We start from the raw sequence: 12,796 nt of genomic DNA on the forward strand, positions 1-12,796 counted from the left end.
CAACCTCAATTGGAAAAATTGAAAAAAGTCTGGGGACTAAATTTTTCAAATTAGAAGTATGGGGACCAAACTGATACGAGTATAATAATCTAGGGACCAAATTGGCATTAATCCCTTGATACAATTGTTTCCAGCTTTCAGGCTAAATGAACAATCTTGCTTGCAACCTAACCAACCATAAGGCCTACATCCTAAGATGTTAAATTGATATGTTACTTTAGTTGAAGGTGTTCCAACATAATTAGATGGAACATGAACTGAAAGATTAAAAATTCAAAGAATAACTTATATAAATTTTAATACAAAGGATTCAAATTGAAAATAGAAAGACCAAATTAATATTAATTTTCAGCAAATTAGTGTTATGCCAATTGTGAGCAAAATTATTTTCCTAACCATTGGCAGAAAATATAGCTCACTGAAAATTATTATAGGTTGGGCCTTAGATCACTATTTCTCAAGTGTAAAACATAGCATTCATTTCATTAGCTAAGCTTGAGACCTCGGGCAATTGTTGATTTGCTCCATTAGCATAAAACATACATATGCTTTTCACTTAACTAAAAACAAACAAAGAAGATATATGAATCCTAAACTAGTTGTGTCCATATATTTTCTTGACATGCTTTGTACCTGTTGTAAATGGAATCAAAGACCAGCTATCGTTGCACACTTAAGACACATATATGGTTATATGCTTTATGAAATAACAATCGTTCAATTTTTCATTGTTATTGTAGTCCAAATTTTTTATTTTTATTTTTTACTTTTACACCATAACCCCCCGGGTTAGGGATTCTGGATTCATCACTAGGTAAGAGAATGTGACAATTAGCATAAATAAATTGTCATTATGTTGTAAGATCTTTTATTCAATCCTGCTCCACTTAGGTATAAATTTTTAACCACCTCGAGGATTTTTCATTAAGCACTCCACCTATCGGGTCATGAATTACTCGAGTCACCTATTTTACCGTGTATGTGTATGCTCTACCTTGAATGACGTGCATTTTAGTCGAACTGTAACTCTAATATCACTAGTTGAGGGCCCACGTCTTTTGACTCCCTATGGTGTACCGATATTGTATTCAACTTAACCACTTAATTATGCTTGGCACAAGTTTAGGATAAACCCAATTAATCCATTTAAGTGTGGGGCTTTTTTTTCAAAAGCCTTAACACAATTAGTAGTGGATCACACACTCAACTTATGGCACGTTTAGTAATATGAAATTGGAGATAAAATCAATCGGATTGAATAGAATGAGAGTATGTTACTCCTATTTTTTCACTCTCATTTCATGTTAGTAACCGTTTCTTTATATATTATAGATTATATTCACCTACACCCATAATTTGTATTGAGTCACCTAATTCTAACAAATTCATTTGACAATTTTATGTTAACAAATTATATAATTGGGTTTTTCAAATTACACCAAAGTCCTTAACTTTCCTGTTTATTGTTTAATTTAGAGTATAGATTGTTTTTATTCAGATTCAAAGAAAATTGCTAGCTTTGTAGTGTGACATATAAAGCCAAGCATATAGCTAGTCACTAATCACAAAAGTTTAAGCATTCATTTAACTGAACTTTGAACGTTTAATTGCATTATGCATGTGAATCAACAACTGGTATTATATATGCAAGTGCCATTGGGATTGATAATATATATATATTTTTTGATAATATATATTTTTGATAATATATTATATATAAGCAGTACCATCATTACTCCCAATTTCTAAATCACAACTTAATTAATTAATTAATATTCCTGACCAACAACTAAAAAAGAAATCAAAAACCAAAAATTAATTATTCAGTAAAATAAATCCCAATATGCGTCACGGGTTCCCGAACCATGCATATACCTCTGAAATCAAACATGGGTCCCGCAGATCAGATCAACGGTCACGATTAACCACATGAAACAAATAGTTCGTCACGCATAGTATTCTTTTCTCCTAAGCTGATCGACACAGCCACATAATTTGTACCCGACCGCCGACCTAATGTTTGCGGCCTAGATGTCGGTCACGTGCATGGAAACTCTACGGTGGTCCCTTGCCTATAGGATCGTATTTTGACCCAGTCTTTCTAGTTAACGCCATGCACGTGGGTCCCACTAGGCGGATCATTGGCTGCGATTTGATAATGCGAGAATTATAGAGCAGGAGTGATTGAGTGAATGACCGTCGGTCAAAAAGTCTAACCAAATGGACTTCTTTTAGCGGCCACGATCCGATTCGATATTTTATGTGACGCAAATCCGTTTCGTGGAGATCAACCCAATGAGAAGACGACGCGTGTCCGGAGATGTCCTTTTGGGCTCCTGTATAACGTAGTATCAATTGTGTTATTTGTATACGTAAAACCCCCGACCGAATACTTGTTCTTCACATAATGTCAGACCTGTCCGCCGCTCGTGGAGATTCTTTCCAGTGTGGTGGAGGTCCTGTGGGATCCACACCTAGCCTGCCAGTTAGTCCCACATCAACACTATTCAACGGTCCAGATTGTATTTGATAGTGCATTCAAAGCGTGGATTATTTCAGAAATTATTTGAGGTGGACACGATCTGAATTCGTTCAATTTTTGTCCAAAATCCTGAACCAAATCAATCTAATTGGGTTGAGTTTATCGGTTTATCCTAAGCGAAAACCAATTACTGAATCAAAAGTCTGTATAGATTGGTTGGTTTGAGTGGTTTGCAATTTCAGATATGAGGAATAAACAAATTAAAAAATAAGAAGATGAATAAAAAGGAAAATATAAATATATTAAAGAAAAATATGGAGAGAAGTTGTCATAAAACAAATAAGATTATATATTGATTAGAAGAACGTTATTATTAAGAGAGGAAAAATGATGAGATCATTAGAGGAATGAGAAAAATGAACATGCGATGATTAGTATGATAATATTAAAAAAATCACATTAGGATCGGTTCAATTAAGTAGTCGGGAAACTTCTATTTAAGTCATTTAATTTAACAATTTACTGATTAAAATCTTATAATTTTTAAAATTCTAACTAACGTCCAATAATATTGTAACCATTCCATATTACATAATATTGTTCCATTATATAGTTTCAATTTTTCACACATACCAGATGTCGAGCTCTTGACGGTCATTTTCGAGTGTTCAGCAGGGCATTTTTATTTCTTCTCAAGTATGGTTTGTCGGCTTAATATTAGGTTTTAACTCTATGCAGCCTCCACAAACTTCATTCTATACCTTAGGAAGGTATGAGATGAACCCATACCCTATACCCTACAAAAATAAAAAAAATAATGACATATTTTTTTGACAAGACAATGGTCAAAGAGCTTTATTTTTTAAAAAAATAAAGACTTTATTTGAGAAAAAAAAGTCATAAAGGTTTTTCTAAATAGAAATGTTAGAATGACTAAACTCTAATTTTTCTTAAGTAATTTATAAATAATCCAAATCGTTAACTACAAATAGCAATTTGGTTTGTTTATGAATTGATAAACCTTTTGGTATGTAAAATCAAACCAAATCCCCCTAAATATAGATTAGTTTGCTCACTTGGTCGTTTGGTTAGTTTAGTGCCAAGGGGTGTGCAAAAATTGAGAAATTATTATGTGTAACCGATATATCACCATATGGTGTAATCAATTAAACATATTATAATATGAGTGTATGTTATTAATACTATACCCTACTACTATAATATATTGTTAAATAATATTATTACACGTTAAACTTGTTCAAACACGTAACAGTGTATCAGATACACCCAATAATTTTTTCAAAAAATTGCCCAAACTAACAGAACCAAACCAATCGTGCAGTTTGGTTTGATTAATAAAAAAATCAAACGTTTCAAAAAATTGAACTGTGCCATATCTATCAATAACGATTTGGAAATTATAAAAAATCAGAGAAATGGAGAATCACTCCTGCACATTTGTTTGCCGATTAGTTTTTACTCCAATTGGTTTAGTTTGGGGTTTGAAGCTAAATTCAAAAAAATTGGACATACTTCATACATTTTTGTATGAATAGTTTTATTCAAAAGAATTTCTATCCAATCATTATTAGAAAAATTATTGGATCTTTAATTGCATTCAATGACAATTAATTGCACTGAAATAAATCGCTGATGAATGTATTCGAAGCGTTTTACACTGAAAGCGATGACGTCAAAGGGCGACTATACAATTTTAATCCGACGCTTGGGGATGCGAGCCCACAGTTTTTAAACTGAGGACGCGCGCTTCCCAACCTTTCTCTCGGGGCAAAACAAAAAAGAATTCTAACCTCTACCCGCCGTTTGGTATCTTCCCACGCAAAAATTTCCGAATTCCCTCCATCTCCTCAATCCCGGTCCCACAAAACAACTCCGTACACGTCGGCAGACATCGCCACGTCAGCAGGAGCAGGAAGTGAAAAAACCAGCTTGCAATAAAAATCTCTTGCAATAAGCGCACTGGGTGGGGCCCGCCGATAAAGGACCGTGTCGGGTGCTATGCCTATGCTCCTCTGCTACAAACGGCGTCTTCTTTATTTTGCTTTTTTGGCCTCATCATCAGCCCCACTGTCCCAGTGAGAGAGAGAGAGTGAGCGAGTGAACACATAAATTGCTTTTATCCATCGCCACCATTCCCACTACTTCTCTGCAAAAAAGAGTTTCAGACCACGCGAGTCTTTTTGTCATTCTGTTATCCTCTACGGTAGGCCTCACGGTGAAGAATGTGCGCCTGAGATCTACGATACGACACGCCGGATCTTGAGCAATGGGGAGTGTGTCGTCCGACGACGACGGGTCGGACCAGCAGAGCGAGCGGTGCGGGAGCTACAGTCTCAGTGCTGATGTCAGCGAGTCTGAGAGTGACAGTAGCTTCTCGTGCCGGAGATTCGATGCGGAAGGAGCCTCCAGCTCCATGACGTCATCTCCCAAACCGATCGCCGGGAATTTCCGCTTTCAGGTGCCGGTGATGCTGCCGGTCATCGGAGGGAAGGATGTGGTGGCTTGGGATGAGAAGCCTGAGAAACGAAATGCTGGTTTATCTGGTATTTTTTAATTTTCTTTGTTTCATTTTATAAATTTTTTTAAGTGTTTGGCTCCCGAGAAAATATGGGGATAGTGAATTTATAGATTGATAAGAAAATGTAGTTCTTAAAAAGTGCTTGTCCAAAAAACATTGGCCAAAAAGAAAAAACACAGTAATCTCCAAGCCTTATAATTGAATGAAAATGTACTCTTAAGTTTCTTTGCAAGCCAAATTAATCCCTATTTTATTTCAATATGTAGAGATCTGACTATGTTCTATTTTAAGAAATTTCACTTCGTTTTATATTTAATTTGTTTTTAATTTATTGTTGCAGAGGTTGAAATGATGAAAGAGAGGTTCGCTAAGCTTCTGCTTGGAGAAGACATGTCTGGTGGAGGAAAAGGAGTCTGCACTGCCCTTGCTATCTCCAACGCCATTACCAATCTCTCTGGTTAGTCACACCCTCTATATTAAATTTTTTTCCGAAGTATTTTCATTTTTATATGTGCAATTTCTGTTTTCTGAATTCAATTTTTGGGTTTGAATGACAGCAACTGTGTTTGGTGAGCTATGGAGGTTAGAGCCACTGGCACAACAGAAGAAGGCAATGTGGCGCAGAGAAATGGAGTGGCTCTTATGTGTGAGTGATTCAATTGTTGAGCTGGTGCCATCGATACAACAGTTCCCCGGTGGAGGTACATACGAAGTCATGGCAATGCGGCCACGCTCTGATTTGTACGTGAATCTCCCTGCCATAAAGAAGCTTGACGCAATGCTGCTTAGTATGCTTGATGGGTTTTGTGATACGGAGTTTTGGTATGTTGACCGGGGTATAATTGTGGGTGATTCCAATGATGGTGAGGGATTTATGGGTGGAAGGCCTTCGATTAGGCAGGAAGAGAAATGGTGGCTGCCCTATCCAAAGGTTCCACCAAATGGGCTGTCGGTTGAAGCAAGGAAGAAGTTGCAGCAGTGTAGGGACTGCTGCAACCAGATATTGAAGGCAGCCATGGCGATTAATAGTAGTGTGCTCTCTGAGATGGAAATCCCGAGTGCGTTCATCGAGTCATTGCCCAAGGTTAGGTTTCTACTTTAATTGTCATGTTTTGACACATATGGGAACTGAATTAGTGACTAGAAATGTTGTGTTATTAATTTTCTTCATATATTTGTATGCATCTGTTCATTATATGGGGGCTTAATCTTTTTTGACATGTCACATGTTTGTAGAGTTTATATTTCAGTGACATTTCAAATTTTCAAACCATGAGACCAGTAAATTGAACCTTGGAGCTCTGTTTATTTCTTTTCCATTTAGCCGTGGGGGCCTTCCCTCACTCATTCTGTTGTATTTTACATTATTTAGAAATTACTGTTCATTATCCTTATGGTTTCATACAACTTACATTTAGTTGGTTTCATTATCCTTTTGACACCATTTGTTGTCCAATTTATGACAGAGTGGGAAGGCTTGTCTGGGTGATATCATTTATCGCTACATAACTGCTGATCAGTTCTCACCTGAATGTCTTCTTGATTGCCTGGACTTGTCATCAGAACATCAAACTGTGGAGATAGCCAATAGGATTGAGGCAGCCGTGCACGTTTGGAAGCAGAAAGACCAGAAGAAACACAATAATCATATGAAAGCTAAGCGGTCATCTTGGGGTGGCAAGGTCAAGGGCCTTGTTGCTGACACTGAAAAGAACCATTTTCTGGCCCAACGAGCAGAGACCCTCTTATACAGCCTAAGGCATCGTTTCCCTGCCCTCCCACAAACTGCACTGGATATGAACAAAATACAATACAATAAGGTATTTTTTCCTTCGTTCATTTGAATCAAAGCACACAATATATATATATATGTCGGGAAATATGTCAGTGATCAATTTTTAGACATCTTAACAGCATATAATTACACCTTGTTATTATTTTAAGCACATTGTGGTCCATCAAATGTGATGAGGTAAAGAATTGGGAGTACGACCATAGGCAATTCCTTGATATAGAAAATCTAGATTTATGTTTGTATTTTAGAATAGACACACTAATTTACATTCTAAGTTCTTTGTTATAATTATTTTTCTGTCTGAGACTGTCCAAAGACAGGTCCAACCTTGGCTAGTGCAATAATTTCTGGAATAGGACACTTTAGAATAACAAATCTTCCAAGGATGAAGTTGCTGATGGATTTTTTATATTATTTTATTTTGTGCAGGATGTGGGGCAGTCAATTCTCGAAAGCTACTCAAGGGTAATGGAGAGCTTGGCTTTTAACATAATGGCTAGGATCGATGATGTCCTCTATGTTGATGATGCTACCAAGCGATGTGCTGCAGCAGAATCAGTGTCTCTCTTCAGCAGGGGAGGTTTGGGTGGCCTTCCAATCCAGAAGAGGATGTCGCCCAGCCCCTTCTCCATTCAACAGACTCCTTATGCCTCTCCACTAGCAACTCCAACTTTCTGTTCCTCTACTCCGGTTGTCGGGAGTCCAGGAAGGACACCTATTTGTGTAAAACGGAACATCCCAAAAGAGACACTAGACCAGAAGTCAGAAAAATTAATTGCAGCTGATTTTGAGAGGGTGTGGTCATATGCTGGGAACCTCAGTTCTAGAAGAACCACCGGGGATGCACCTGAGCGGGATTGAGTAAGATAATGTTAGGCTTAAGTTGCAGTAGTTCTGAATTTACAAAGAGCCGGGTCTAGTAATGTATATTGTTTATTAGCAATAGAAATAGGTTGGTCTATAGTTTTGATCAGGTAGTAGATGAAGAAAGAAGATCATCTTTTGATTTTGTTCTTAATGCTGGTTCTAAAATACCCACATGCCAATGATGCCAGAATCATTCCTTAAGGGCGTGACTGCTTAGGAAACTTAACCAAGGAGTTTATGATTGCAAAGAAACAACTACTGCTCATGTATAAATTCTTAAGATAATCTGATGTTCTTGGTACTGGGATATATAGATTGTATACATTTCTAGTTCTTAGATGGATGGAAGGAAATAAATCATAATGGTAACATGAAACCAGTTAGCAAGTAAGGCCTTGAAGGATATAAAACAAGACAACTGAAGGCAACACCTAAAACTGTAAACAAGCATGCTTTCAACTCATAAAAATGGTAACATGAATACCACTTTGAACTAAACACAATTTGAAATAATGGTCTTGATATATGGTCCATTGCTCATCTCCAGATTTAAGCATAGCCAATTTATCATTATTCATCAATTGTAAGAGAAAAAAAAAATACTTACGTTCTGTTCTTCAAGGTATACGGTATACTGAATTAGTGAATGACATATTTCTGACCCAACCCGAGCACTCCAATGTTCTTAAATCAAGTGCCTTGGGTAGGATAGAGGTTCGACTTTGAATTTTACATTTGATTTTTGGGTTTAGTGCGTGAATTTTAGGTTTGAATCTTGGCAAACCATTGATTTTGAGGGTTTGGTCAGGACTCAGGCAACTCAATGAGAAAGATGGTGCATCCGTGTAGGTTATGCATCACAGCAAAGTAGTGACCGTATTGAAAGGATGCTGGTTAGGTGACGAGATCGGAGATGATTGTCGACCAATTGGGCAGAAGAGAGCCTTTGGAAGTTTGGATCAGGTGGACATGTTAAGATTTTTGGAGGTCCATTCCATTTCCACGAGAAAAAATTTCTTATCACGAATGTATATAACTTATATGTTCATAAAGGACACTCCATGGCAAGTTGGCTTTAAGTAATCCATCATCCATAGATAGTGTACCAAAGCTTGGTAATTACAATGATTCGAGAGTCTCTGGTTGGTTCCATTTCAAGTATCAGTAATAAAAAGCTCTTTATCTGGAATGCCAACCATTACAGAACAAGATAGAAGTCTACAAAAAAAAATGCTGATTCAATTATTTACAAGCAAAATAAAATACATACAAAAGATTCATAATTAAAAAAAGAAAAGAAAAAGAGAGACATTTTCTTTCATTAGTTTTAAGCGAAATAGGAATTTGTGTCCCTTGCAGAAAGACATAATATCATTGGCTCATAAAGCGCCTCATGTCTATGACAACTTGGATTCACTTGATTTGGATGCAATGGCTGGCTATGTCACCTGAACTTGTTGATGCCAAAGATGATGTAGAAGTTCCTGAGGAATAGGCAAACTTTGTCCTTTAAAGCCACATGGTGAGCGCCGGTTTCACCTTGCACTTGACTTGACTATACAAAAGATGTAGAACTTTAAAGGTATTCATGGCGTAATACAAGGTTTGTGCACTGCTTTGCAATGGACAACCACAGCTCCATCTCCATTTTACAAAGCCAGTTCGTCAAACTCAGTTTGCACCTGTTGCATCCACTAAATCAGCATTTGCATGCCTTGACTGTAAATGAAAAACGGGTTGGAATACTTATGATGATAACCAGAATGCAAATGGCAGGAATACCAGTTACAGTAGCACTTACTGATATGTAAAGACAATCCAATCAAACATACTCAATTATGGGCCTACTAATTATTTAGTTGCTTTCGACCCAATTTTTTTTTATTGGTTGCTACAATATAAGGCACAACAATGTTATATAAATATTAAACACACCATGTTCTTCATGACCCTTAGATACACCATTTTCTTCACTGCTCACTTTCTATGCCATGAAATTATGAAAGCTAATAAAGCTCAGCCCAAAGACTGGTTGCAAAGCCAATAAAGCTTAGCCCAAAGACTTAAACCTCTGTAACTAATAGTTATAGTTGTTGACCACCATATTCTCTCTAGGTTTTGCAGGTTAAGCATGCTGAGGAGGCAGTGGGACCCACCAAAGATTTTATTAACTGTTTTTACACAATGGTTTTGTTTAAATGTTTTTTGGAAAAATTGTATTTACTTATGTGGATGTACATGGCTCATTAGAAAGAGAAAACGGATTTAAATGGTTGATGTTTCAGTGTTTTTACGGGCCCGAGGTTCAAGTATTCAATATCAGTCAGCTGCAAGATCATTGTTTCAAACCATGGATTCAAACCAATATTAGCTACTGCATTGTGTTGTCAAAACCTTTGAGCCAGGGCCCAGAGATTTCAAAAAACATAACTAAAATATGGACAATTGGGAATTTATCAGAGAATATACTGCTCAAAGCCCCATACAGAGAATAAGTATGACTGTTTTGGCATTGGAAAATGACTATTAAGGTGGCATTGCTAGTTAACTACTAGATTTTAATGGGAACTACACCTAGCAAGGCCAGATATGACTTTGTAACAACATCAAATTTACCTGGCACAACTTGACAAGATTGAAAGCATTAAGCAGGGCAAAAAGCCACATCAAATGATAATGAAACACAAAGCAAAATTCCAAATGCAGAAAAACTAAACTTACTTGTGACGTTGTCGATGCAACCCAATCAGGGGGTGGCCAAAACAGCTTCGAATACTCAGGGTAATCAGATAAAGGGGCAATACTACCATTATCCAAGTCATACACACCTATATCACGGCCCTTGAACACACCTTCTTCTTCACCACTCGTGTAGAAGAAATTGTCAGTGAAAAATATACAGTTCCCTTTACAACCCGATAACTCCAAAGATGGGGCAGAAAACGTGCAATCATCGCCCAAAAACAGCACCCTATCCCCAAGGCTTTTCATCTCGACCAACCTCTTCCCCTCTCTATCCAGCTTAAAAACCTTGAACCTAACCGTTCTCTCCGTTATATACACTTCGATGTGCGGTTCGAATTCTTCCTCCTCCCAATTCCCCTCGGGAACCATGCTTAAATACATATCAACCACCCACAACTCACCATTCGACTCAACCAAAAACTTCTTGTCACCACCAAACACAGGGTTTGCCGCCAAACTCAGAATCGAGTCCAACCCGACAACCACAGTCCGTCCGGTGCTATCAACCGCATAAAATTCACCCTTAAACAGTATAACATCATCATAAGGCGTCGGCATTTCGTGAATTATAGTCCACTTCTTATCCTCAGACTTAAACAAAGCTAATTTCCCAGACACATGAATGGTAAGCAGTACAAAATCATTGCTTTCGGCACCAAAACACATAAAGACAACCTTTTCCATATACAAATTGCCAGCATCACCCAAAAAGTTGTTATTACCAAAAGGCCTAAAATGCACATAATGAAGCACATACTCTTCACCCAGATCAGAAACCCAAAACTTGGATAAATCTAATACCTTTGGAAAAGCTTCGGGCAGAGGCTTTAGTAGAAACCGCGAGAGTGGGTTCAGCAAATGCATTCGACCAGGCACGTCCTCTTCGATCTTGACCAGCCAGCGATCTGGGTTTTTCTGGGAGCATGAACTGGGAAACCCCATGAGGAAAACGGTGCGTTGCGAGAGGTGGAAGCCCAAGGTGGCGTCGGAGATGCCGAGGTTTGTGAGGAAGGGGAATCGGCCCGGTAAGCGGCGAGGTTTAGAAGGGACTGCGGATCGCCATGAGGAGCAAACCGATCGGAAACGGAGCAGATAGAAAGAGCTCTCGAGGCGTTTCGCGATTTCTTCGAGGAGTTCTTTCGGGAGTAGAGACCAGTCCGCCATGGATTTCGCTTCAGTTTCCCGGGAAAGTTTGGCGAGAAAAATGAGAGAAGTAGCTACGGGGAATGCAAAAGCGGTGACCACATTGTTGGAACTTGGAAGGTAGGTAAAATCTCGTGTCAATCTCTTGACCCGTCTGGATTGCCTATTTGACGGTCCAATAAATTAGTTTGATAAGCAAAAATTAACCCAAAACGTTACCAAAAAAAAAAGAAAAAAAGTCTTTGCCCATAATCGTAGAAAAATTATAGGGTATAACCGATATACCGTCATGTGGTATAACCGATATACCGTCATGTGGTATAACCAATCCAATGTATAAGAGTATTACAAGACGATGTGTTTATATTAGTAGGGTATAATATTAATAACATTCACTCATATTATAACAAATGAACTGGTTATACCATATGTCAATATAGCGGTTATACATAATAATTTGTCGTCATCGTGCTTATTTTTTTTTTCTTTTGGCCAAGGTCATCGTGCTTGTTAATTTAATGGAAAATCATCAATTTCATGTTTTTCCACTTACATCCTTATAATTTTAATTTTTAAAAAACTTATTCGCACCAATGCCACATCAATTTGTTCACTTTATCACCTAAAACTTAAATTATCACTTTTTCATCCGAATTTCATAATATATTGCAAAAACCCCTATTTCGTTAACTCTGTCTAATAATTCATTAAAAGAATTGACGTGACACTTACATGGAGGAGTATTATAGTCTTTTCTTTGTTTTTGGGCATGACTTGGACTGACACTCGTCCAATTGGCTTCCACTTGTTTTTTACAAAAAAGTTAACGTGACAGCCAATTGGACAAGTGTCAGTATGAGTCATGCCCAAAGACCAGGAAATACTAAAATACCCTTCTACGTAGGCGCTATGTCAACTCTTTTAACGAATTACTGGATGAGTTGACAGAATAAAGATTTTTGCAATAACGTTGTAAAGTTTGAGTAACAAAGTGAGAAAAAAATTTATCTTCAAAGGGGTATTGATGCGAATAAACTTTTTTTTAATTAGATATTTGTAGTTGTGTAAATGATCAATTATATTTTTTAGTTTGATTTTTATTTCATTTGAATTTTCGTAATTTTGATTGTTTCAATCAAGTTTTTGTAATTTTTATATTTTATTACAGTTAATTCTAAAATTTAAATTCCACACAAATTTTAGCTGAAATTTCTTTGTGAAAATC

General features: G+C 37.2%; 2 protein-coding genes across 3 annotated transcripts; one reads left to right on the plus strand and one right to left on the minus strand.

Moving 5' to 3' along the window:
- Positions 1-4,549: 4,549 nt before the first annotated feature.
- On the plus strand, positions 4,550-8,010 carry ROPGEF1 (rho guanyl-nucleotide exchange factor 1). Its single transcript, XM_086254474.1, has 5 exons — positions 4,550-5,046; positions 5,362-5,478; positions 5,579-6,105; positions 6,488-6,841; positions 7,246-8,010. Exons 1-5 carry the CDS (start codon positions 4,770-4,772, stop codon positions 7,675-7,677), a joined length of 1,707 nt encoding a protein of 568 aa, XP_086110600.1. The 5' UTR covers positions 4,550-4,769; the 3' UTR covers positions 7,678-8,010.
- A 792-nt stretch (positions 8,011-8,802) lies between these two features.
- Positions 8,803-11,700, minus strand: LOC147276340 (F-box SKIP23-like protein (DUF295)). Of its 2 annotated transcripts, none has more exons than XM_086254339.1 (2): positions 10,405-11,700; positions 8,803-9,365 (listed from the first exon to the last, which is right to left on the minus strand). In XM_086254339.1, exons 1-2 carry the CDS (start codon positions 11,590-11,592, stop codon positions 9,333-9,335), a joined length of 1,221 nt encoding a protein of 406 aa, XP_086110465.1. In that variant the 5' UTR covers positions 11,593-11,700; the 3' UTR covers positions 8,803-9,332. The 2 variants fall into 2 exon arrangements, with proteins under 2 accessions (XP_086110465.1, XP_086110464.1); XM_086254338.1 differs by having other exon boundaries at positions 8,803-9,402.
- Between the last annotated feature and the right edge of the window lie 1,096 nt (positions 11,701-12,796).

The sequence above is a fragment of the Dryas octopetala genome, chromosome 8 (assembly GCF_963921425.1).
Source record: "Dryas octopetala chromosome 8, drDryOcto1.1, whole genome shotgun sequence".
Classification (NCBI taxonomy): Eukaryota; Viridiplantae; Streptophyta; class Magnoliopsida; order Rosales; family Rosaceae; genus Dryas; species Dryas octopetala.